Raw genomic sequence first — 27187 nt, 5'->3', positions numbered from 1 at the left:
AAGCTGCTGGAGTTTTTTTGTAATACTGGCGTTGAGGGAAATGTTACTGCGTAGGCTAAATATGTTTTATTTTTAGGAAACATGCTTTGAGCCGTAGTATTTCTGAGTCCATATAGTAACGAGTACTTTCAACACTGAGTTTAGCAGAATTTTGATTTTCTATCAGGCACAATAGGCATAAGAGTGCACGGGGCAGGATCTGCTTTAGGCTCCATTCCCCAGTGAGAGTCCCCAGTGAGAGTCAAGCTGGTGCTCCCAGACTTGGAGGCATTGCTGAAAGTGATTTCTTTACCTTTAGCTACTATCCCGACTTGTAATACAGTAGAAAGTTGGTCACTTGTTCTACTTTCTTTTCTAGAGAAAGTGCCTTTTGTCTTTGAATGAGTCTTACTCCATTACTAACAGGTGATAATGAGTCCATTGGCCAGTCAATTGTTTGAAATTCAGGTATGTTCCGCCCTTTTGGTGAAAAATATGTTGCTGATGGACTTGTTTCCCAGGCCAGCCCACAAAGCCTAATTCTGATTATCAGCCACTGCTCCTAAGTTTTAGACTATTGTTACTATGGGGAAATTCATGTGTAATTTTATATTAGGGCTCTAGGAAAACATTTCCCCTCTTGGTGATGGCCCCCAAATAACAAACTGTACCACATGGACAAAAGGGGATGTTCTTGTAAACATGTCATGTGACTTTACTAGCTCACTGCACATCTATGTCTACGTAAGAAAAGTTATTACCCCGTTTGTATGTTCTGTATTGAAGAATTAAGGTCAATTAAGTGAGAACCAGAACTTTCTCAGGGCTATTAACATAGATAGATGATTCTTTAACCAAGCATTCATATATCAGAAACCTCCTGGTCAGTAAAAGATGGGCTTTCTTCTTTTACCAAGGAAAAGGACCAGAAATCAAAATTTCTGATTTCCCACCAATGAAACTTTCATTGTGGAAATCATCAGGATATGGTTTGGGAGGAATATGACTAGTTTTAGAAAATAAATAAATACCATTGAATTATGGTTTCCATCACTTTGTGAAACTGGGGATATTGGCATGTAATTATTATGCAGTTATAAGTGATTTTTAGGGAACAGAGGAAAGAAAGTACTTAGAGCAACATGAATTAACTCTTATTTCACTATGTTACTAATTGACTTCCCTTATTCATCAAACCAGCTTGATAGCAAACATTTCATAATAATTGCATTAACTTTTGTGCAAACTTTAAATGGCACCCTTAAAAAAAGTCTTTCCTTAGATTTTAATTAATCTTGAATATTTAATACACTTTTGCATAACGTAAGCAAGGGCTTATCTTTTTTTCTTGCCTAGGGCTCCTTGAACTTTAATTAGTATGCATCATATCTTACAAACTTTGGTGTTGCTTTTAAGGAGCAATAATTTTGATCCATTTAAACTCACCACCATCAGATATGGGTTCCATATAATAATAATTACACTGCAAAGGAAAGAATAAGAATGAGAAAAGAAAGGGAAGTTCTCCGAAATTCAACTTTTTGTTTGTAGGTGTTCTCTAAAATGCCAGAGAGGAGTTAGAGTACTTCTAAGTATTTCTATACTATTTCTGTGATACCTATCAGTTATTCGGGTGAAACAGTAAGAATTATAGGATTATAATTAATCGAGAGGATAAGACTGTATCTTATACAAATGCCCCAAATACCTGTCCTGCTAGCCCTCCCACAGAACGAAAATTGATACAGGTCTTTTGAAAGGGGACAGAAGCTGTTCCAGTCAGACCCAGTGATCAGTTCCTACAGGGCACCTGACTCAAAGGCAGCCAAACCATAGATTTAAGATGAGAGCCTGGTGAAAAAAAGATAAATTGAGCCAACCTATTTCCTCTCTAGCATTTGAAGGAAGAGCTAAAAGAACAATTGGCCAGCTAACAGTGAGAGCTGAGACAAAGGAGTTGTAAGACCCAAAATAGGGCACTGTGAAAAAATCTGAAGTTACATTCATTTGGATGGATTCAATTGTAAATAACAGAAAAGATAACTGAGTCTGCCTTATCAAAAAAGGAAATTTATTGGTTCAAATAAGTGAAAAGTATAGAGGTGAGCGCAGGCTTGATCAAGTAACTTAAAGTCACCAAGATTCTAGCTTTCTGTCTTTCCAAGGGTTCTCCACTTTGTCTCCAGCCTAAGGCTGCTCCACTGCTCATGATCCCAGATGGCTTTACCAGGATGGCAAGCCTCAATCACGTGAAAGCAGTCTCAGAGGCCACAGTTATAACTGAAGACAGATTAGTTTCTCTGAATCCAAACAGAAACTAGAGGCTGTTGGAAAGGGATGGGCTGGGGGTTGCCTACAGAAAATTGGTTGCTGAGAAAGCGAGCAATACATACCCATCACAAAATTTGAGGAGTACGAAGTCTATAAGCAAAACAGCCCTGTTGGTTTGGGGATTAAAGTGGGGAAATGAGTTCATTATAGTTCTCATTGTTCAGGCAGAGTGTCTGGGTGAAGACCCACGAATTTGTGCCTTTCAAACGATCTCAAATCAAGAATTTCTGCTCATTTAAGTCTCAGTGAGGTCTGTACCTGTTAAGTAAGGTGACCTTGAATCTTGGCTAGTTCAGTGTAGGACCAGTTCATGCCTGCTGTATTTCTTTCATTCTCAAAAGTGGCAGTCATCCTACTGTTATGACCTCTACTTTTGAATTTCTATGCCTTTGTCCCTAATTGTTTCATGTATAGCTTTGATAGTAAGTTGTCTGTACTTGGACTAGTTTGAATTGGAATCTGCAGAAGATATTTCTAGTAGGAAGAAATTCCAAGCTGGGTGGGAAGCAGGGCAGTGCCTTCTACTCAGAACTGAGGTGGGAGAGCAAGGGTGAGGGTCCTGCCAGCAGGGTCATGGAGAATATTCTGGACGACTGAGGGGAATCTGGAACACGGTTCTGGTGAGAAGCGACAGAGCTTGGAGTTTCCATGCTCATCTTAGGTTCTGCCTTCCAACAATTCTGAGCTAGAGAATGACATTTCTTCATATATTAATCAGAGTCTTTAATTTTTTCCCTTAGTTTATTTATAATCAAGAACCCTGACTTAGACAGTTTCTTACAATGAGTGGGTGAAATTAAGACATAGTTGTTGTAGAGAGCATCTAGGAAGGAGTCAGTCAACAAGTAAGGAGAAACCATACATTTAGATACTGTTATGTTGTTTGTATCCTTTTGACCCTAGAGACCTACAGTGACTTACTGAAAAACAGCTTTCTGTTTTCCTTTCTAATATAGTCATGTAAGTCATAGCACTCTAAAGATGGCAGGTGATACAGGTGAGAAACAGAAGGACTTCAGTTTTGGGGCGCCTGGGTGGCTCAGTCAGTTAAGTGTCTGCCTTCGGCTCAGGTCATGATCCCGGCGTCCTGGGATCAAGCCCCGCATCAGGCTCTGTGCTCAGCAGGGAGCCTGCTTCTCCCTCTCCCTCTCCTGCCTGCCTGCTTGTCTGCCTACTTGTGATCTCTCTCTCTCTCTGTCAAATAAATAAATAAAATCTTAAAAAAAAAAAAAAAAAAGGACTTCAGTTCTGATTAGTTCCTATAGTCTTCCAAGCACCAAGCCGGGCTACTTCACACGGTCCTGGAAATGATAAAGAAAACAGGCTTCCCTCTTTTATTAGCCACACCACTTCAAAGGCCCACATCACCAAAGTCCCCTGAGCTGCAATTTCCACACACCTGGGAGCCAAGATGCAGAGCCCACATCTTTGTCATACTTGAGGTGTGGCTCATGGACCAGCAGAATCAACATCATCTTGGAACTTGTGAGAAATGTAGAAACTCTGTCCTCACTACAGACCCACTGAATAGAATCTACCCTTCAACAAGGTCCCAGATGATTCACATGCACATGAAAGACTGAAAAGTGCTGGACTAAACCATGTACTCTCTAAAAGAAGTAATTGATTGTTTTCCTCATATTCCTGTCTCCCCACCCCAAGTTCACCTGCCCATGATGAGTCTGCATCTCCAGCAAGCCTCTCCATCATTCACCCCTTTTATTGAAAGCACTCCCCTTGGCACAGCTATTTATCTTGTAAGTATCTTCTGGACTCTTAATTTTTATATACCCATCTGTTTCAGCCATGCTACAGCAGTCCCTTCTATTCTTCCGGTTCTTTACAGTGTTTTCTCAGGGCACTGTTGTACTGGAACCAGCTCCTTCTCGCCTTGACCACTCTCCCCCTGCATTTCTGTACACTCTTGACTACAAAATCTGGTTTCTCCATGAAGAAAGATTTATCTAGGAAACTTACCAAGAGAAACCAGTCATTTTCCTTTTCTATCCAACTTACTGGTAAAAGAGAAGAAGTTAGAACATTTCATAAGTTTGAATGCTTATTTAAAAACATTTGCTGTAAACTCTTTTCTGATATACCCATTTCTGGGATTTTCTGACCACCGACTCAGATAGGATGGGTGGGGAAGAACAACATGGAAACATTTTAAGAATAAAGAAGTGGGCTTTCCTTCCAATGAGTAACATCTGATGACTCACTTCTTCTGGAATATATACAGTTACAAACAAGCACGTGCACACATTCTAGAAGTTAGTGGCTTCTGTGGACTATGGACTAAAACATCCATTCTTAGAATTTTTTTCCCGTTCTTAGAATTTTTTCCAGCATTCTGAGAATCTGTGGCAAGTTCCACTTCAGCCATATCACATCCCTTGGTTTAAATTGTCCATTATTCCCAAGATAGCCTTGCACCTTATCATCTGATGCTAGCTCTTCTGTCCTTGCAGGGTCAGTTTTAATCCCATTTCTTTCATAAAACATTGCTGAATTCCTCCATCTGATATTACCCTTTTCCTTCTTTGTACTTTCAAAGCCTTCCTGTTAGCACATTACTACCAGACTCATTCATCTATTCTATCAAAAAGTATGTGTTGAGAGCATATCACAAGTCAGGCCCTGTATTAGGCACTGCAGTCAGAATGGGGATCAAGCTCAGGTCTGTTTCCCATTCTTACAAAGTTTAACGTCTAGAAGAGGAGGTAGAGATGTACTCACAGTCTTGAATGTGTGATTTTAAAGAAGTTTAAAAGAATCTGATCCAGTTTTAGAGGGCCTGGGATGGCCTCTCTGGGGAAGTTATCTTTGAATTAATCAGAAGGAGAGGAAGGCAAAGGAGAGGTGATGAGTGGTGGGAGTGGAGCAACTCTAGACCCAGGGCACAGCACAGGCAGGGGCCACCAAGAGAATACTCCAGGCATCGACCAAAGGCAGTGTGGCCGCAGGGTGTGGAGGAGGGTGGTGTAAGATGGAGCTGCAGAGGGAGGTGAGCGCCAGACCAGAAGAGCTCATCCACTACTTTTAAAGATCTGGGTCTTTTCCCTAAGGACAATGAGCAATTACTGATGAATTTCAAATAGGAGAAGTTTACACAATCAGTACAAAAACTAGAATTTATACCTACCTCTGCCACTCTATTACAAAATCCTTGAAGACAAAGGCTGTATCTCATTCATCCTTGAATAACCCAGAATATCTACTGCCTAACGATGAAGCTTCATGAATATATTTATTTTTGAATAGTTGGAAGAAAAATATAAAATATATAATGAATAAATTAGATAAATGCTGCCTCAATTTTTTTTTCCTGGAAGCATACTTTAAATGTTTTTGAGGTATCAACTAGGCTTTCAAACTGCTATTTGTTTATCCCATCACAAACTGCCCTCTTCCACCTCAATAACGCACCCCCAAGTTTTAGTAGGCACGTAACTACGCAGAGTAAGACTAGAAATCCCATTCTATCTTGCAACTCATTCAGTCATGACTCAATCTGGCCAGTAAGATGAAGGTGAAAGTGTTGCATGGAACTTCTGAGAAGACTTATTTAAAAGGGAAAGTGGGCCCTCCTACATTCTTCATGAAAAGCAGATAAAATACCTGGAGTTCTAGCAGCTGTTTTGTGACTAGGAGAACGGAAACCATGAACTAAGGAAATTGGAGCAAAATGTTAGAGTCTGGATCTCTGCTTCTGAGAGTCACCAGACAAGCTTGGATTGTCTATATCAGATATCTTACATGTAAAATAAGAAATTTCAGATTTGTCTAAAAAACTGAAATTGGATCTTTGTTCCTAGAAGATGAAAGCAATTTCTAATTGAGACCCAACCTTTTACTTCATGGATATTGACACATAAACATTTGAATGAATGCAGATATTTTAGCGGGAGAAAATTAAGCTTTGAACCAAGAAGTTCTAACTTGTGCTCAACTAAAATATTGTCTACTTAATTTAGGCCTCTTTTTTTTTCATTGAAAACTTTTTTATTTTATTTTTAATGAATAGGGAATTAATATTCAGGAGAAAACCAACACATCTGGCTTCTAAGTCCGTAAAGATTTTCTCTAGAGATGGTATTGCAAGCAGATTTAGGGCTTAAGGAAACTTCGAACTAATTAAAAGGGACTGTGAATTTCAGAATGATGCCAGTTTCCCAGACCTTCTGGGAATCCCCATTATCTCTGAAAAGAAATCATTCTAAAGGATAACTTATTGAGTCTTATCAGAAGTTGCATGAATCTTTGAAGTCACCTTTGGAAAAGACCAACACAGGAGCTGGAGAGCCCTTTCTGGCTGCAAAGTATCTAGAGATTCTAGATGAGCACTGTCCAACAGAAATGCCATGGGAGCCACATACCATATGTAGTTTTAAATTTTGTGATAACTGCATTTAAAAAGTAAAGAGAAAGAAGTGATATTAATTTTAATAATATATTTAATACAAAATGAAATCAATTAAAATTATTGAGATATTTTATATTCCTTTATCTGTACTAAGTTATTCATAATCTAGGGTGTGTTTTACACGTACAGCTCAGATCAATTAGAAGCGGTCTCTGTTTTGGTGCCCAGAAGCCCCATTTGACTAGTGACTGCATACTGGGACAGTTTAGCTTCAGTCTTCCCCATCTCCCTCTTTATTCCACTGTCATTACCTGTGCTTCGAGCCCAGCTTTGCTTTTCTTCTTTTAACTTTCTCTCTTTGACCTCCCTCAAATGCTCAATTGCTACTAATTCTCACCATTTTCTAGATCCCAACAGAACTTTACTCTAACTGATATACCCACTGCTAAAAAAAAATACTCAAGTAAGACACTGTTCAGGGATTTGTGAAGGTAACTCAGTCTTCCACGCAAGCCTTTCTCACCCGGAAACCAGTTTCTTTTTCCCACCCATACCCTCTTGACCTCCACATCTAATGAGCTTACTCCAAATTCTGTAACACCTTGGATTTACCCCTTTCCATCCATTTCTATCACTACACCAATAGTTCAGGCTCTCACCACCTTTGCTCAGATCATCAGAGCAAATGTCAACGATGCAAAATTTATTTCCCTGTAAATCCTTCAATAGTTCCTTAATTGCCCAGAGGATAAATTAAAAAAACATGTAGCCGACTTTTTTCCAATAGGTTCTCCCTAAATTTCTAGCCTCAGATTGTCACACTAAATTTCTAGTCTCATCCTAATAGCTGCCAGTCTCTGGAGGACACTATGGTAACTATGTGAGTTCCCTGCAAGTCTCTGTGTTCCTCACACCCATGGCCTTTTGCATGTGCTTCCCATCTAGCTGGAATGTCCTTCCGGTGTAGGTGTGAACTGCTCTTCTGTGCAATCTCCTCCATCCTCATTGGAAATCCCAGGCAGAATTAGAGCTGCCATCCCTTGTGCATACTTTCTCAGTTGTTTTTCAATAATTGTGTATTTTTTTGTTGTTGTTGTTTTGTTTTTACGTCTGTCTCTTTTACTAAGGATGTAAGGTCCTGAAGGTTATGTTTTATTCATCAAAACTAAAACTATCCCTGGCCCATGGTAGGTAATCAATGAACAACTATGGAATGAAAGGGTGAATGAATGAATGAATGAATGAATGACCCCCTACACCATTTAGTCTCAACAGTCACTTTCATGTCAGAAATATGACATGGCCATCTGTGTCTCTGCACTTCTGCTCATCTGCGTTCACCTGGCATGTTCTTTGCCTTTCTTTCTTATCATGAGGCTACTGTTCCTCTAAAGTTTGACGTGTTCTCTGAAGGCTCCATCAGCCACCGCAGCCCCCAGCGGTCCTCCGTTCATTAATTTCCCTTAGAAACCATTCTCTGTAGTGATCCAGAAGCTCATGCTTCTTAATATAGTTTTTTAAACAAATGTTATGAATGTTTCCTAGTCCCATGGCTAAATTAGTATATTCCTTGTGAAGAGAGATTCTACTTTGTATCTTTTGGTTTTCTCATTGGGTAGACCAGTAGCAATGCTTTGACCTACTCAGGAGATTAAGAAATGTCTCTTGAGTTAATACACTAGAACAACCACATGAAAGCAACCATGTGCCTCTTTGTGTGTGGAATGTCTATCTACCTTCAGAAATGGCACTCTTGAAAATTGCAAAGGTTTTTCTTTCCCCCTTAATTTTGGAATGCTTAAACCTTCAAGAAACAGAAATAAGAATTCACTTTCGTGTCACATTCATTTGCCCAGAGAAAGTCTTCACAGTAGTGTGTCCACAAAAATAATTTTCTTGTTGATGAAGTCTTTTTGGGACTCTGCCAAACAACCAAAGATCAGGAAACCACTGGACTAAAAGTTTAAAGGCAGCACTTGTTAAAGGCAAACAAAATTAGTCCTAGAAACAAATGCTGTATGGTACTTAGAGTTTATCCTTATCACAACTGTGGGCAAATCTATTTAAATCAATCTATTTAGTAATTAAGAACCCTTTTCAGATATTGCATTTTATTTGTTAAAATTTATTACAGATTCACTCTTCAACCACATTCCAAACAAACACACACACTTTCCCCTCCCCTTCCAGCCGTGTTCCTCCCTGCTCATGTAACATTCTTTTTGATGTAAGCAGAATTTGGTAAACAAAATGAGATTCAGACTCTAATAAGTTCCTCAATGAATTCATAGACACAGATGATAAAGAAGTATTTATCTCTAATACGGCAATGGGTGCATTACAGAATTTTAGGCAATGTTATCTAAAAAGCTAAGCTTGTTGCCCTTTTGAAACTGGTTTCAGGTAGGACGGAAGCAACCATAGAGAGAGGAAGTACTTCTGTTCAATTAGCAAGTAAACTAAAAATGATGGCAAGTCCCAAGTCTTAATAAAACTTTTTTTCTGGCATAGAAAAATCTGACTCCTTTCTCCTTCTTCTCGGGTTATGGATAATTTAAATAGCAAAGGAAAATTTTCAAAGAAAATGCCATTTTTAAACTCCTATAAAAAATAGACAACAGTCTTTAATGTTTACCTCCAATTTGTTTTAATGAAAGTGAAGAAAATGTCCCATATCAACCTCCTAGAGAGCAATATGACTTCACAGTTTTACCTCCCTTCTTCCTTCCTCCCTCCTGTCTCCCTCCTGCTTAGCTCCTGCTTTCCTCCCTCCTACCCTCCTTGCTCACTTCCTTCCTCCCATTCTCCTTTCCCCTCTCTCTCCCCACCCTTTCCATTATTTGGAATGAAGAAAGCAAAAGAAAAAAAAGTGAATTCTAATTTCATTTTTTCCAGATTAGAGAACAGTAGAAGTCTTAAACATGTTGAGCTTACTGAAGTAAAGAAACCATTAAAAGGATACATACCTTAACAATTTTAATTTATTTTTATTATTTTTTTGAACAATTTTAATTTAACTTAACCCCCCCCCCCATCATGTAAATTCAGTGAGTCACTTGCCAGAGTGAATTGCTCTGGGCCCACTGATTGGAATTCTACAATTCTGATACACCAGTCTTTCTAAAGAACAAGTGCCAGACATAAAGCATCACCCTCAACTTTTAGTTTTGATTTCTTAAAGTGCAGGGAAAACTGAAGTAACCAGGGAATCTCTGCAAATTTCTACAGTTGGCTTGTCCATACGTACACTGACGGTTTTGTTTGTTTTTAGCTACTTGTTTTTCTAAAACCTTTTAGTTTGGTTTTAATGGAAATTATTTCTTTTTGTCTCTACTCATTTGAAAATGCATTTAGTACTTAATCAAACCAAGTTATTGCAAAAACAAGTATGACTTGCATTAACATATATGGGAATGAACAATGGATTCCCACACAACATGGGGGAATGTACAACAGATGAAAGATGGTAGCCTTAACTACTAGCTCAAAAAACTCTTCATCCACTAGGATATAGGTATCATCCTTGGTATTTTACAAAGAGAATAGGGAGTGTCTATTAACTGTAAAGTTGGTTTAAGGGGAGGGCAGTTGAATGAATTCTCAGAAATCCATATAAATTTTGTAATACATCTAAGTAATTGACAAAAGCATTATCTTAAGAGGAAAATATTGTTAAGACAGATGTTTTAAATATATATTTTTAATCACTTGCTTTTGTTTTTATTTTTCAGGTAATCTAATATCCAAAGCTAAACACAAAATTTAATGACTCATTTCAATCTCTCTGTAGTTGATTTAGTTACATGTTAAAATTATTTCTCTTTTTCCTTTTTGCTTATCTTCAAACACATAACTGCTTTCTGACATTACTTTCATGCACTAGGCCTTCCTTGGGATTTAAATGTCAAAGCACAGCAGCTATATGTCACGTCAAAAGTAAATATAGTTTCTTTTGTCCTAATACATGCAATACATCAAAGAAGAATAAGGGTGCTGTTGAATCTTAAAATGGTTAATTCAACTTTTTTCTTCTCCTTTTTCTCCTGGGAGAGTTATCTCCTCTGGCATTTCACTACTGTACTTTATTTTTTAAGTAAGTTTTGTCACTCAAGTACTCTATTTGTACTTAAAAATAAAATCACTTTGAAACCACTTCAGAGAGACAAGTGGCTTGAACACGGTTTCACCTGGGTGTGTGATACTTTCCGGTCACTGAGCTTATGTTTTTGTGCTAGGTAGAAGACCATGGCTTAAATGTGTACGTATCAACAGGAATATAAAATCAATGAAATCCGAGATGGGGAATGCCCGGAGATAAGGTGAAGAGACAGACATATCTACAATAAAGAATCACAACATGAACTGTCATATAAGAAAATAAAGCTGGATTATGTGACTCCTCTTTTTTCTGTTTATTTTGATCTGGTGATATGGTTTTAGGACGCTGAATAACTCTTCTCCTTAGGACGTTTCCCCTAAAAGGAAATCCAGCTTCACACCTGAAAAATTGCTTATTGGCTGCAGTTCTCCCAAAATGAGTTCCAGCCAATCTGCTCTTTGCCCCTTTGGAGTTTGATGAGCTCAGTCACAAAGCGGCCAAAATTTAGCCAGGCACAATGTTCTGAATAGTGTAGTTCACCTGAGAGGCTTTCTGTCTCCCTTACCCCTTGTGCATAATTACCATGAAGTAAAAGTAAGCCTGCAGAAGCCTGCAGCTGGAGAAGACCCTAAGGGTAAAAGAGAAAATGTCTCCTAATGTACACGAAGCACAATAGAACATCTCTTAAGGAAGAACAGAAGGGACCGGTCAGCCTGGAAATGTGTGAAAAGGTGTTAGACCCAGAGGCTAGCAGTTTGCAGTTAGCAAGATCCAAGTGAAAGAGAAAGAAAGACTGGCATAGATGTTGTCACTACAGAAATGTCCATGTTTGTGAGACAGGCCTTCCCTTTCCTGTGGTGGACATAGTTTTTAGATATTTCAATTCAAAGTTCTGGTTTTGTGTATTTTCCATGAAATCCTTCTTGTGCTGTGGCTGCCCACTCAGAAGATTAAGGACACTGTCATGGGGCGAGGGGTGTGCTAGGAGCATGCACCTCTGGACTCTGGACTGGAACAAAAAGTTAGCAGTCATGTGGATTCAGTTTTGACAAGGTAGTCTAAAACAAAGAGGCTTTTGGTTTGAAAGAGCTAGGTCTTTGAAAGCAAAAAAAAAAAAAAAAAAAAAAAAGAGGTACCCAAAGTATTAAGACAATTTAAGTTCTGCTCAATGACCCTCCCCCTCCCCACCTCAGCATTGGTCTCAGGAGGGAATGTTCACTGCTCGATGTGATCTTCCGTATTTGCTGACTGAATGAATCTCAAGAGACTTAGAATCCTATGACCCTGGTGGCTTGTGCCTTGCTTTCAGCCTTTGGGAATCTGATTTATAGAGGCCTCATGTCAGCCTGAGGCGGGTGCTGTAGAGTAGATATGGAGGCATGACAAACTGAGGGAGAGGGGGGCCTACTGTAGCTGTCCTCACCGAACACCCTACCCGTTCACACAGGCCATCATTCATTTCGGCTCCTATGCCGTTTGCAAGAGATCTAGAAATCACAGCATGTCTCTACGAGGTGTATTAGAATGTTTAGATGGCTGGCAGACAAGAAAAAGGGAATCTGGAGAAGGAGGGCAGAGGGTGCACACATCTTGAGTGACCAGCCATCCTGCTTTACCCAGAACTGAGGCGTTTCTCCTGGCACTCAGTTCTCAGTGCTAAATGTACCAGTCCCAGACAAACTGGGAAGAGCGATCATGTTACACAGATCCCAGAACATGAGCCCAGCAGTAGCTAAGGCAAGGCCAGCAGAAATAACTGCCAGAGCAGGGGGCAGCTGGGACAGAGGCTGACTCCTGGACACTCAGCAGGCTGGAGACCCGCAGGGGAGCCCAGAAGGAATTGGAGTAGAGCTTGTGAACAGACCCCAGGTTAAGTAAATTGTTTGGCCCTGAACCAAGAGTCTTGCTGGAGGGGTCAAGGCCACTCAAAATGGACAATAGCCCAAACAGGGAGTTTGACTTTTGATTAAGTTTGAATCCCATATTGATTGGTTATTATATATGCATAGAATATATAATATACATATAAAGTTATTAGGATTTCCAAAAGTATGTTTTCAAATATTTATTTTTTTCTGCTACTGTGTGGAAATGGGAGCTAATGAGCAAATGAAGATTTATTTTGGAAGATAAAAAATGTTACATGTGTTCTTCATCTAAGTTAGGACTGAAAATTTTAAACCTGCTTTTATAGAAACTCATGATCTCCTTCTGAACTGATAGTATGAATCTACTTATTTGCCGTTCACCTTTCCAACAGAGTCAGGTTAGTTTTGAGACAGACACTGTATCTATCCAATCCTCATTTAAGTGCTCTTATAAAAAATATATATATACTTATTCTTTTCTCTCAAGGAAAAAAAAATCAAACTGGGTAGATGTTCTTGAAAAGAAAGCATTGAACTAAAAAACAAAAACTGGGTCTATGATTACGCACTTCCATCCAAAAATATAATGAAGACTTAATTACTAACTCAAAAATAGGATTCAGTCTATTCAGTTTCTCAAGGGGTACTTTTGTAGGCTGTGGTTAAGTTGGGACATTTACCCTTCCTTTTCCGCTCTCTGTGCTATCCAGAATGGTTACTGGTTTTGTTTCTTACTATATTTACAAGGGAGGTTACAGGAAAGGTGAAGAAGATTCTAATTCTAATGAACTACTTTTACTGGTTTTTCTACCCATTGCTGATTCTAACAATATAAATGTGCTTTGGCCTTTAAATGGCCATTTGGTCCCCAAAGTTCAATCTCTGGGGGACATCACTGGCATGCAACTTAATATATCCTAAAATAAATTTACCATTTTTTCTTTCAAAGCCATTTCCATACTTGGGAATTTGTTCCTCTGTGTTCTGGTTAAAAAAAAAAAAAATGTACTGGTTGATTTTAGACTGGAGGATAGGGAAAAGGCAGATGCTTCTGGCTCCAAGAAGAATAAAACTTGACTCACAGTGACTTAAATAAACAGGAAATGCTTCTCTTCACTTAAAAAAGGAGTCAAGGTGTTTGCTGACTCTGGCTCATTTGAGTTCTGGTGTTCTGGACCATACAGCTCCAGGCCTCTGAACAAGGACAGTGGAACAGAAGGAGTGACACGTGGATCAAGAAACTAAAAGCTTCCTCAAAAATACCACAGCGGACTTCTACTTACCGCTCATTAGCCAGGACTGTGTCACATCATCATTCCTGCCTACGACAAAGAAAAAACATCTCTCTGGAGCTAAGCTATGAGGGTGGCCTGACAATTGATACAGAAATCACAACTGCTTAACTAATGAATCGTTGAACACTGCATCAAGGACTAATTATGTACTATACAGTGGCTAACTGAACATAATAAAAATAAATAAATAAATAAGTAAACAAATAAATATCACAACAAGCAAGACGGACTGTATTATTAACATTACTCACGAAACAGGTAAATTTTGCCAGACCAGTCATGAACACCACCTACATAAGCTCAAAATATTCTAACACCACCTTGTCCTAGATAAGAATCACAGGCAAGCTAATCAAACAGTAACTCCACATGGATTCACAAGTTCCACGATCTGTTACTGCAACTCCCCTAATTAACAAATTTGACCAACACCTGCCAGGACCTTCCAAGGCTCACTCCCAATTCCCTTCCCTAACTGCCCCCCGCCCAAGCCCACCTTTGTGATGTCCAACTTTAGTTAGCTCTAGGAGTGTCTGGTAGGTTTTTGGCTCTCAGATGCTCACACCTACAAAGAGGTTAGAGAAAAGTGGGTTGAGAACAGGAGTTGAGTGGGCACCTGAAGACATTTGCCACAAGGGGTCAACAAAATAAGGGCACTAGGAACAGATAAAAGGTGACAATCATCCAGGAGAAACAAAGAAGTTATCTGCTAGATATTTTATCATTTTCAGAGAATATTCCAGCAACTGAGGGTTTGATGAAGGTCCTCCTAAGAGCAGGGTATCCTTCAAAGAGTAAAGCTACAGGCTTCCAATGTTGGAAGAGGCTTCCTGCCCACTATTCATGTTCTCCCCTTCCAGGTCTATGGCTGTTCAGGGAATACAGTTAAAGAAACCAGAGGCCCTCAACAGGCAAACATGAGATTTCATCAGACACAGCATTTTATTGTGTAATCTGCAGATACATGCTTCTTACTTACATGTATCCAGCTGCCTTCTTGATATGTCCACTTATGTCCAGCACAAATTTCAACACTAAATTCCTGATATTTTTCCTCAACCCTTGACCAATCTTCTCTACCACTAGTCTTCCCATTGGGAGAGGGCAACTCCTTCCTTCCAGTTGCTTATACTAAATAATTTGGGTTTATCCTCTAACTCTAATATTTAATCCATCAAGAAACCTATTAACTCTACTTTCTAAATATATTCAGAACTGACTACATCTCACTACCTCTTATGCTAGCACCCTGGTTTTAGGCTACTAGCGCCTCTCACCTGGATTACTATAATAGACTCCTTGCTTCTACCTTTCCTCCTCCCACAGCCAGAGTTATCCTTTTAATCAGTAAGCTAGATTATGTCATCGCTCTACTTAGAAACCTGCAATGACTCCTTCATTCCCTCAGGATAAAAACCCAATTGTTAAAATAACACATAGGTCTCCAAGACCCAGCCTCTAGAACTGCTCTGGCCTCCTCTCCCAAAACTCTACTCATCCTTCCAAATTTGCCATCCTGGCCCCATGCCGATCCTAGATCATGCCAGGCAGCCTTGTTGCACTCACTGTTCTCCCTGTACTGACTATTCTCTCGTCAACACAATTGGCAAATTCTATTATCTCTTTTAGGTCTTGAATTAATATCATCTTTTCAATTAGACTAACTCCGACCAACCCATTTAGACTGCAGCCCAACACCTCAATCTCTTAGAATGACAGTCCTCCTGGATTTGCCATACTTTTTATTTCACAGAACTTATTTCTTCTTACTATAATATTTGCTTATTAATTACATTTGTTCTTCTTCCTTTTTCCTCAGAATGTGAGCTTTACAAGTACAAGGATCTTTGTCTATTTTGTTCAATGATGTATTCTATGTACTTAGAACAGTGCCTGGCACCATGGATATACTCAGAAAATACTATTGAATGAATAATTCTACAGCTTGGCATGCTCGCTCTTTTCTTGATTCATTGCTGTGCTCTGAAAACAAACAAGTAAATAAAACAAGCCACATGTAAATCCACACACAAAGAAAGAAATAAGTTCAAATCACGGGGTATTCCACTATGACACAGATCAACACCCCTTTACAATCATCTTCCCCAAACGATTTCTCTAAGTTCTACTCATCAAATCATTGCAGCTGCTCCTTATCATCTCCAAACATTTCATAAAAATTGTGCCTGTGGTAGTTTTTCTATTTTTTTTTTTTACCATATATTCTCATTTATCCTTTTTTTTTTTTTTTTCAAAAATAGCTCTCAAATCAATCACGCTGAAATCTGAAAGGAGCATAGTAAGAAAGAGCCAGTGCAGGCTTACTTAAAGAAAATTTTAGATGGTTTGAAAATAAAATGACAGATATCGGGCAGTTGCAAAGTTTTAGTTAGAGGGAAAACATCAAACCAGAGATGGACTGGGAATGTATCAATGTTATCTGGTGGATCACTGTTACATGAAGACAGGCTAAAACCACTGGTGCTCTCACATGGAAAGACACAGAGTAAGGGTGAACTCATCAATGAGCTCCTCAATGGTTGGAATAAGGTGAATACAGTCTTATATCATATATACAAAAATATAACACTTCACAGATTAAGATTCTAAACTGGAAACATTTTAGGTAAATAAAAAATAAGTTTTTTCACATATTGGTAATTACTGTACATAAGCTGTTGCCCTGATGATCATTTTGTGATAAATATCCATTTATTATGTTTTACACCCAAAACTAATATATTGTTATATGTCAATTACACATCAATTTAGAAAAAAAAGTCATTTCCTTCAAAAAATAGAACAAGCAGAAAATGGATTCTCTAACGGACTTCAGAATTGCATGATTTGTCAGAGGTGGTGACATCCCCATAGTCACTCTATTGGGTTATCATCCTGGAGGATAAGCTACAGGATACTTGGCAATACGGACAATGGGACTGACCCATTTTGTCAAAAAAATGTTTTGTATATTCCTGTATCTGCCAAAAATTGAAATCTGTATTCCCTATTCTTCATCTTTCCTGGCATTGTTCTTCTCATTAGAAATGCCATTTTTCCATTCTCTTCATTTACAAAAATCCCATTCATTCTTTTGGGGCCAATTTAGCACCTACTCCCTCCATGGAAGTAAAACATTAAAGTCTCAGCCTCTTACCCATATTTCTTTGGTAGCAAACAATTTAAATATAATGTCCAGGATACATGCTGTTCGAAGTGAAACAGCAACATCACCATAAAATCTAGCCTGTTTACAAAAGCCGAATGAACTAACTTGGGTTTTATTGACAGAAATTATTATATCATTAAGGCTACTGACATGGAAAATGGACAAGGTATTAAAATAACTCAATATGCTGTATACCTATTACTAAAAAGGAAAATCTTCCTGTATGGAAAACAATTAATAAAAATTTATAGATAAATATCAAGTATCAGAAATATGGTCTTAAAACATTCATCTTCCAGTTTTTCTGATTATTGCTACCACTTGCTTTAGGCAGAAATAATAGCTATTGCATTACTGCTGGTTCAAAAAATTAGGAATATATTTCCATTAAAATTGTTTACTGTTCTGTTTAAATATAAATTGTTTAGGCCAACAGGATGAGTATTTGCAAATATGTAATAGAAATAAGAACTATGCTATGTCATCAAGTCTTATTATAAACATATTAAGGCTTAGAAAAGTTACATTCTATAGCCATCATTTAAACTGTAATTTACCATTCACATGGATATAATTTTATTGAGATTATATGGAAGCAAACTTACTTTATTATAGATGATTTTGCATCTTTTTAAGATTCACTTTATGTCTTTGAATGACTTTCCTAAGAATTTCCTCTTAAATGAAATAAGAGTAATAGAGACTGAAAGTCTATACTTGGTTGGGAGCAGACTGAGACTTCTGAAACTTTCATCTTCCAAAATATAAAATTAATAAAATTATTTTTCAGAGTAAGATAGCCCTCTCATGAAAGATTTGAATAGAGTTTAGAAAATCACCTAAATTCACCAGGTTAAATTCAACACAAAGTCAGATATAGTTTGTTTATGGATGAAATATCTCAAACTACTTTTCATGGTGGAATGAAAGGCACTTTTAAGAAGTATATTAAGGTTAGTGTATGTAATGATGTAATATTTCATGTAAGAATTGTATCTTTCTACTCTGTGAGAAGTCAACTAAGTTTTTATAAAAAAAGCTCCTCCCCAGATTTGCAAAAATGAATACAAATTAGATTTTGTAGTATTTCAGTATGTATATTTTGTAATCAGACTCAATTACATTAAATATTCTGTTTCAGTAAATTCCCATACTGCCTGCCAGCATTTTTAAAAGCTTTTCCTTCAGGAGAGGGCTTCAGAGGGGAAAATATGCTGAGGGTGAGTTGTGACCAAGACAAGGAGAGAAGGGACATTTCTGCTTGTGGGCATAGGAAGCAAAATTTAAAATAAACTGAGTTCCTTTATAACTCAGCTGTTGCTTGCAAAATTAACTGCATAATGCTCACATTCACTGAGGGAGATTGGTGTGACATCACAGACTGTTCTACCATATATATCCAGTTCCTGATATAAACATCACCGCCAAAATCACATACATGCGTAAGCATGACAAATGGCTCCTCCCACCTTACCTCTTATACGGCGTGTGTGCGTGTTTCTCTTGTTCCACAACAAAAGCATGAATTCAGAAAGTTTGGACAATTTGAGGTAGGACAAAATGACTGCATACCTGTCTATAATGGCGCACATGTCGATGCTAACATTGGCAAAACTCCCTGGCCTCCTCTGTGCCACTTCATATAAATTTACCAGTTGGTCATCCACTTGAATGAGCTGCATGCATCCTTGGAATGAAGGCTGAAGGACAGAGTGACTGGAGTTATTCATCTGGTTCAGAAAACCTGTGAGAGAGAAGAAGTGGGAAAGTTACATTCTATGTACAGCATGCTTCACTAAAATTCCTCCAGGTGTCTTCCCTGACCACAGCCATCCTGTCTCGTTGATCCTTGTTGATGTAGTGTTCAATGTAGAAGAATGGAATCTTTTGAGAAAGCAGTATTATTTCTGGAGAAGAAGGGAGGGTTGAACCTAGGTGAATGTTTGTTTCTGGGGTCTACCATTCCTCATGTTTTCTCTGTGACATTTTCTTTCTCAGTCTGTCACATTGCTCTGTCCCTCTGCTCTTGAAGGCTCACTCCAACATTTCCTTACCTGACTCTCTCTTCAGAGATTAAAACATAAAACTTTAGACCTTTCCCAACTATCCCATCACCTTCCTTTTATGCCTTCAATATTTACTTCTATTTTCTTAATTCCCTAGAGCCCTGTTATTCAGATGTCAAGAAGCTAAACTGTTATTGATTATGGTGGATTTCTTTTATGGATTAATGTCTAACTCAATCCAAAGAGATATTTGCATTACAAATGATTTCTCAATTTATAAAGTCCAGAGAAACATTATAAAGAAAGAAATTTAGGCAGAAGGCTCAGCTACCCTCCTCTGAATATCCATCTTATATATCTCACTACAGTATAGGGAGCATAAATGATAAGAAATGAAACTAAAAAGAGAATGAATAACAAGACAAGAAAAAAAGAGTAAATACTAGAGGTTTTAATTATTAGAGAATAGAAGATACATATATTAAGTTTAAAATCAGATATTAAAAATTTTATTGCAAAATAACTTTAAAATAGCAACACCAATTACTTAAATTATGCCTTTTTAATAGAAAAATGCATAATTCTTAGTATGTGTATTAAATCTGTAAGCCACAGGAAAAAAATATTTCTCTAACTCATTAAGTATCTCCAGAAAGTCTCAAAAAGCATCTACTTTTTTTTTTTTTTTTTTAAGATTTTATCCATTTGTTAGAGAGAGAGAGCGTGGGCGAGAGAGAGAGTGAGCAAGGGTACAAGCAGGGGGAGCTGCAGGCAGAGAGAGAAGCAGGTTCCCCACCGAGCAAGGAACCCGATGCGGAACTCGATCCCAGGGCACTGGGATCATGACCTGAGCCGAAGGCAGACGCTTAACCGACTGAGCCACCCAGGCGTCCCAGCATCTATTTTTCATATTGTTCCTCACACCAAATTTATCTACCAGAGCAGATTTAAACTGTACTAGTTTGTCTGCTTAAAATTCTGAAGTTATTAAACATATTCATTTCAGTCTAATATGGCTACAGAAAAAAAATTATACAGAATGGGTTGCAATCAAGACATGTCATTAAGTTGATAAAAGTAAATTTCCAATAGAAAACTTTTCCAAAATATTGACCATTAAGTGATTTTTTTAAAAAACGTCCTATTTGACTAGTAATAGCAGTTTAGGACAATAGAAACATTTCTTCCATTATTAATGGGTTAAGATAATTAAAGTCTAGTAATTATCATTTGAATTCCCTTTAAGAGTTAATCACAGAGCTGTATATCATTTTCCATCAACACAGTACTTTGTAAAAACAGGATTCTACTTAAATTACTATCTTGACTTAAAAATATATATATATATAAGGTTCTACTTCCAATGTCAAACATATGGCATGTATATATTTTTCCCTAAGTCACATTTTTTTTCATTTGCATTAAGTTAGTCTCCTCAGAAAACTGCTGATCTTAGATAAATGGCCCATTTAGACTAGCTGTATGCATACATATGATTTTCAATCTGTTTAATCAAGATAAAATTGAATGGAGTATAATGTCTAAACTTAGCAGAGAGAAAACATCCAGCTGTAACTTTATTGACTACTCTTAACAAGACGATCATTTGGTTCTGTTTTTTGAGTACTTGGGAGTCTCTAAATATCCACAGTAGCTTTGAAATATTTCAAAATGAGTCGATCTATTTGTGAGAACAAGACCTTCTCTGAAGCAACGCAGCTGCATAACACACAGATCACTATGAATTGGACATAGTTAAGTTCATAAAACAAGACTTCATCAGTCACTCATAACAATGTTCCTGATAAATTCTGGAGTTTGAAACTGTCAAGTCCTTTCACTTTTCTACAGGGGATACATTCTAGCAAAGATAATTATAGGACAAACTACTATATATCGATTAAAAATTTAGTTTTTTTTTCTTTTTTTCCTTTCCTTGCATTATCTTTAACATTTCCAAGAGGAAGCCCATTAATCCTTGCCTTTGGTATTCACACCCTTTCCTAGTCTCCTTCTACCCTGAATTAGCACTGATTCTGGTCAGTGGATAACTATGAAGTGGTGGCTGTGTGTGACTTCTGATGCTAGTATCCAGCTTGGTCTCTGAGACTGCTAACTGATCATTCCATGAGCAGTCTTCTGGAAAAGCCCACGAGATATAATAAATCATGGTTTCCAGCTATTAAATTTTGGGGTGATTTGTTTATGCAATAATGAATACTTAGTAATAAATTTGGGAGGGAATTGTAACAAAAACCTACAGATGTGACAGTAACCTAGGGACTGGGATGTACAAGTAAGTTGGACAGGCCTCACAAGGACTGTGAGCAGAAGCCTGATGGCTCTTGAGGAGGTTGTCAGTAATGGCTTAAAGGTAAGTGAGGAATAAATGTGATTGGGAATGAGAGAAAACTGGATCCTGGCTATGCTGTAGTAGAAAGTTTAATAACATCGTGATAATATGGGAAGGACATTATACTTAATGAATTGGGTAACCTAGCTAAGGACATTTCAGGCTGAGAATTATGAACATCTTCTACTTATAGTAAAAGGGGAAAAAGAAGAGAGAAAAACTAAAGAAAAACCATTATATACGAAGAAAGCAGGACTTTGTGGATTTGAAAATAAAATATTTTCTCAATTCTAGTCTCTCCAGATGGCCAACAATGCAAAAATTAAAGTCACCTGTGGGCAAAAATCAGCTACCAATAAGACATAATGTAAAGATGGCAATGCAGTGTGACTGTGATATCCACCTTAAGACCTCCAAAATGTATTAGGTGGTGCCTCAAAGACCCATTCATTCAGACTAAAGAACTGCTAGACAGCTTATTGGTATGTCTTACAGATCCTCTGAGTTAACAATGTTAAGGGCATTTTTCCCTTAGCATGCCAGCAGAAGTCCAATATAAAATAAAATAAAAAAATAAAATAAAATAAAATAAAATTAAATTAAATTAAAAAATAATAAAATAAAATAAAATAAAATAAAAAATAAAATAAAATAAAATAAAATAAAATAAAAGCTTATCTTCATCAGATTCTAGATGTGACTTTTGCTTAAAACAGAATAACATTCATAGGAAACCCACAGATTTATAATATAGCCGTACTTGTGGTAACACCATCAGCTTGGCCTGAAAGAGACAGAGATGGTACAGAAGGAAACTGTGTCTTTAGACCCTAAACTTCTACAGGCAGGAAATGATGCAGCTATAAACACAGGCTACTTTTTATATTAAAAGGAAGCATGGATCAGAGAGGTAGAACTGTGAGCCAGAGGGCAGAGCCAAGACCCATGAAGAAACACTTCCAGGAAATATTAGGAGTGAGCCCTAATTCAAGAATTACCAACATGCACCTGACTGGAATTTAGAACTGCTATGGACAAGTTTCCTTCTGTGTACCTCTTATTTCCCCCTTTTGAATCAGAAAGTCTAAAGTGGTTGCTCTATGCCTATCTGACCATGATATGTTGAGTGTGTGGGTGGCACAAAACTTGTTGACAGGTCTTCAGATGAAAAGCTGTATTTAAATACCTTTCTTTGTTCTTAGAATTCCCTAGGAGCTTCATGTTGGTATGAACTTGACTCAGATGATGAGTTGCTGGATTCTGAGCAGATCCTCTAATGGAAGGAAGCTTTAAAGGGCCTTTGGAGGAAGTAAGTGTACTTTTTCATGTGGAAGAGACATGAATCTTTGTGTTCCAGAGGGCAAAGTATGGTAACTGACCTCCAAGATAGCCATACATCACCTCCCGCTATTCATACCCTGTGGGGTTCCCTCCCACACTGAATCAGTGCTGACTTGTGTGACAAACAGAACACTGCAGAAGTGAGAGTGTGTCTGTGACTTTCAAGCCTAGTAATAAAAGGCATTAGAGGCCTTTACATTGGTCTCTTGGATCACTGGCTCTGAGGCAGCCAGCCCCTAGGCCATGAGGAACCTCAAGCAGTCTACTGGAGGGGCGTCCATATGTAGAGGAAATGGGACCTCACTGCCAGCAGCAGCTTGCTTGCCATGTGAGTAAGCCATCTCAGACTAGTGCTTCCAATCCTAGTCAAGCCTTCAGATGACTGAGGCTGCAGGAAACATAAAGCTGCAACCTCATAAGAACTTCAGGAACTTCCCAGCCAAGCCGTTCCTGAATTATTGGCCCACAAAAAAGGAAGAGAGAATAAGCTCTTCTTATGTTGAGTCACTAAATTTTGAGGTAGTTTTTATGCAGCAGTCGAGAACATTGTTTTCTGCATTTGTTCCCTTACTGTACAAATATAATTTCAGTAAAAATACTAGTGTATCAGTGCCTGTGATACTTGCAGTGGCCACTCTAAAGCTCAAGAATTAACCTACTTAGTAGATCAATAGGGGGAGTGTTTGGAGATAAAAATTTGCAGCTGGGATTCTGAGGGTCAGAAATGAATGGACAGAGAGTTAAACTTAATTGAAATTTGCCAAGTTAATAGAAAGATTATATAGAATGAGAAGATTAACTTTTGTTTGTTTTGGCTTAAAACTTTAAATATCTATGAATTTGGAATAAAAAATGCATTGTGTACATGGGTTGTTACTGGGCTCCATGATCTGGCAGGGTGACACCCACACTAATTGTCACCTTGCAGACTCAACCTCTCTCACACCCAGTGAAATGGGAAACCTTTCCTCTTCGCAGGGTCGTTATACTTATGGAACCTAACTGGCACGTTGGAGATTTCTGTTTCAAGACTTCGCACATAAAAATGTCATACCTGATTTGAAGTCCACTCGGTATTTTATTATTCTTGCTGACAAAAGGTTTTAAAATTTTAATTCAGAAATACATCAGTGAAAAACATGCTGATATTTGTTTTGACATTAAAACTGTTGTAAGTTATCATGTGAACCTGATGGGACAGAAAAAGCAAACAATAGGCAACAGGGTAGAAACCGCACATGTCGAAAGCCACACCTGCATGAGGCTTCTCTACTGATACTTATTTTAAAGTTGGGAAGTTTGGGAAGTCAGAGAGAGGCTGGTGGGATGCGGTAAGGATGCTCAAAACACATTTAGATCTCCTTCTAATATAATCTAGGATGATTGTGCAAAATGTCTACTCATCTCTGCTGTTTACCCAACCCGCCTGAATATTTCACACTGGTGGGGGCTGGAATCCAAGCCAGCAGGGTGTTCGAGCGGGCTGAGAGTGACTCCCTGGTGGCTGGTACCTACCCAGCAAGAGCAGCCTGGTAGCACACCCACCCAGCATGGCTGGGAGCGTGACTGCAATACAGGCTGATCGAGCAAATAAATATATTGACAGTGGGAGCAAGGTTCTCACCGTCAGGAAAGGAGGGTACAAATGAAAAGTGTAAAATCTTGAATGATCTTGTGGGTCTGGACTAGAATTTAATCTATCAGGGTGCCCTTGTGGTTTTCAGGATTATACAGATAGTTACAGAAATAAATCTAGCTGGAATGGTGTATGGGCTCAATATACAGATGGTTCCTACCATTCACTGGAGATGGTCTGGGAGCAGGGTTACCTCCAGACACAGTGAGTACCCCTCTAGCTCAGGTCTTAGTTTCTCTACTGAAATTATTTCTCTAGGACTTCTTGGAGAAATGGCTGATTCCAGAGCTGGATCAGGGAAAGTACAATGGGGGCTTGGAACATTTTATTGCACCAGAAAGTAAAGAAGTGCTCAGAATGGCTAAAATCAGAAAGACAAGAAATAATAGGTGTTGATCAGGATGTGGAGAAAAAGGAATCTTCATGCACTGTTGGTAGGAATGTAAATTGGTGCAGCCACTGTGGAAAACAGTATGGGAGTAACTTAAAAAATTAAAACTAGAAATATCATAAACTCCAGTAATTCCACTACTGGGTATTTACCCAAAGAAAACAAAAACACTAATTCCAAAAAGATATATGCACCCCTATTTCTATTGCAGCATTATAGATAACATATGGAAGCAACCTAAGTGCCCATTGATAGAAGAATGGACAAATATGATGTATATAAGAAGAATATAACACACACACACATATATATATTACTCAGTCATAAAAAAGAATGAAATCTTGCCATTTGCAACAACATGGATGGATCTAGAGAACACAATCCTAAGTGAAATAAGTCAGAGAAAGACAAATACCATATGATTTCACTCATATGTGGAATTTAAGAAACAAAACAAATGAATATTGGGGAAAAAAGAAAAAGAGACAAACCAAGAAACAGACTCTTAACTATAGAGAACAAACTGAGAGTTCCTGGAGGGCAGGTGGGGGCAGGGGGATAGTTGAAACAGATGATGGGGATTAAGGAGCATCCTTGTGTAGAGCACCTGGTGATGTATGGAAGTGATGAATCACTGCATTGTACATCTGAAACCAATATTATGCTGGATGTTAACTAACTAAAATTCAAATAAAAATTTGGAGAAAGAAAAATAATTATTTTATTTTTATTTATTTTTTTCTTTAGGGGGAGAGGGGCAGAATCAGAGGGAGAAAGAGAATCTCAAGCAGGCCCCTCACGTAGCGCTGAGCCCCACACAAAGCTTGATCTTACAATCCTGAGATCATGACGAGCTGGAATCAAGAGTCAGATGCTTAACCGACTGAGACACTCAGGCACCCCAACTGATTCATTAATTTTAAAAAAGTGAGATCCTGCCATCTGTGACAACCTCGAGGGCATTATGATCAGTGAGATAAGTGAAGAAGACAAAAACCATATGATTTCACTTATATACGGAATCTAACAAACAAAGCAAATGGACAAACAGAAAAGCAGAAACAAGGCCATAAGTATGGAGAACAAATTAATGGTTGTCAGAGGGGAAGGTTGTGGGAGGATGGGCAAAATGGGCGAAGGGGAGTGGGAGGTACAGGCTTCCGGTTATGAAGTGAACGAGTCACAAGGATGAAAGGGACCCCATAGGAAATAGAGTCTGTGGTACTGTAACAGCTTTGTATGATGACATTGGTAGCTACACTTGTGGTGAGCACAGCATAAGGTACAGACTTGTCAAAATGCCGCACACCTGAAACTAATGTAACATTGGGTGTCAACTATATTTAAAAAAAAGTGTTCCAAGAATGACAGGGGTCACATCAGAATGACAGAGGAGCCAGCCTCAAGTAGGTTTCCATTGCTCACATCTAGACAATTTAAGTACTAAATAAATAATTTGAGCATTAAAAAATATCTTGAGTATCAAAAGAAGGAAGGAATGGAGGGAGGGAGAAATTTATACATATATCTCATTGAAAAACAGGAATCTCTGAGTCCACCCACATAAAGACGAGTAATTAAATGGAGAGGAAAGGAATCTGTTTCTATAGCACTATCCTAACTAATAAATGTAAAAAGCATACTGGAATTAGAAAGTCACCATTTGGCAACAATCACAATAGTAATTAAATCAGGCAAGAACTATCAATGGATACTCAAATGCGTGGGTGAAAGTTAGATGAGGAACAAAGAAAAGTCTCTGTCTCCCTGAAAACATATTACTTTCAAAGGGGAAAGCAGTCATTCTGCAGCAGGGAACAGGGGAGACCTCTCTGTAATCAAGTGATCCAAGTTATCACCACCAGTCACGGGACTGACGGACATGTGGGCCCCTGAGAGAAAGCAATGAGAAGCCCAGAGCATTGTCTAGTGGTCCGTCTGCCCCAGATGCACAATGTAGGTGTAGTCACGGAGAAACATCGGACAGACCCAGGTCTTTAGGAAAGTTAAGGCCGTGGAAGTCTAGAAACAGTGGACGATCGGATTCCTGTTGGCAGACGCTGCAAAGGCAGGAACACAGATGTGACGTGTGACCCCAGCTGGGGTCTTTCTGCTACACAGGACGTTACTGGATGGGGTAATGTAATGAGGTCTCTGGGTGAAAGTTATTATGGTGGCTTTTGTGCTCTTCCTGGAATTTTTTTTTTTCAAGTTTTAAATTGTCTGAAAATAAAAACTTTTTTAAAAGCTGATGTTCCCGCTAACATGAAATGGTGGTTTATGCTAAAAACTCTGCCATTCAAAAACCTATTTTAGATGAAATTATCTCCCAGTAAAATGAAATTATCCTGTCTCC

At 38.3% G+C, this 27187-nt stretch overlaps 1 protein-coding gene across 1 annotated transcript in view; it reads right to left on the bottom strand.

Moving 5' to 3' along the window:
- The window catches only part of CNTNAP2 (contactin associated protein 2), a 1403550-nt gene that overhangs the window by 800611 nt on the left and 575752 nt on the right, over window positions 1-27187 (bottom strand). Inside the window, exon 10 of the mRNA XM_088018399.1 lies at window positions 18677-18848. Within this exon, the coding sequence (XP_087874525.1) occupies window positions 18677-18848 (172 nt within the window). The remainder of the gene's footprint in view (window positions 1-18676; window positions 18849-27187) is intronic.

The sequence above is a fragment of the Eumetopias jubatus genome, unplaced genomic scaffold (genome assembly GCF_037043125.1).
Source record: "Eumetopias jubatus isolate StellerSeaLion01/CBP00866 unplaced genomic scaffold, mEumJub1_p1.0 scaffold_14, whole genome shotgun sequence".
Classification (NCBI taxonomy): Eukaryota; Metazoa; Chordata; class Mammalia; order Carnivora; family Otariidae; genus Eumetopias; species Eumetopias jubatus.
The sequence above is the reverse complement of the archived record's forward strand: the minus strand, read 5'-3'. Positions and strand labels throughout refer to the sequence as shown.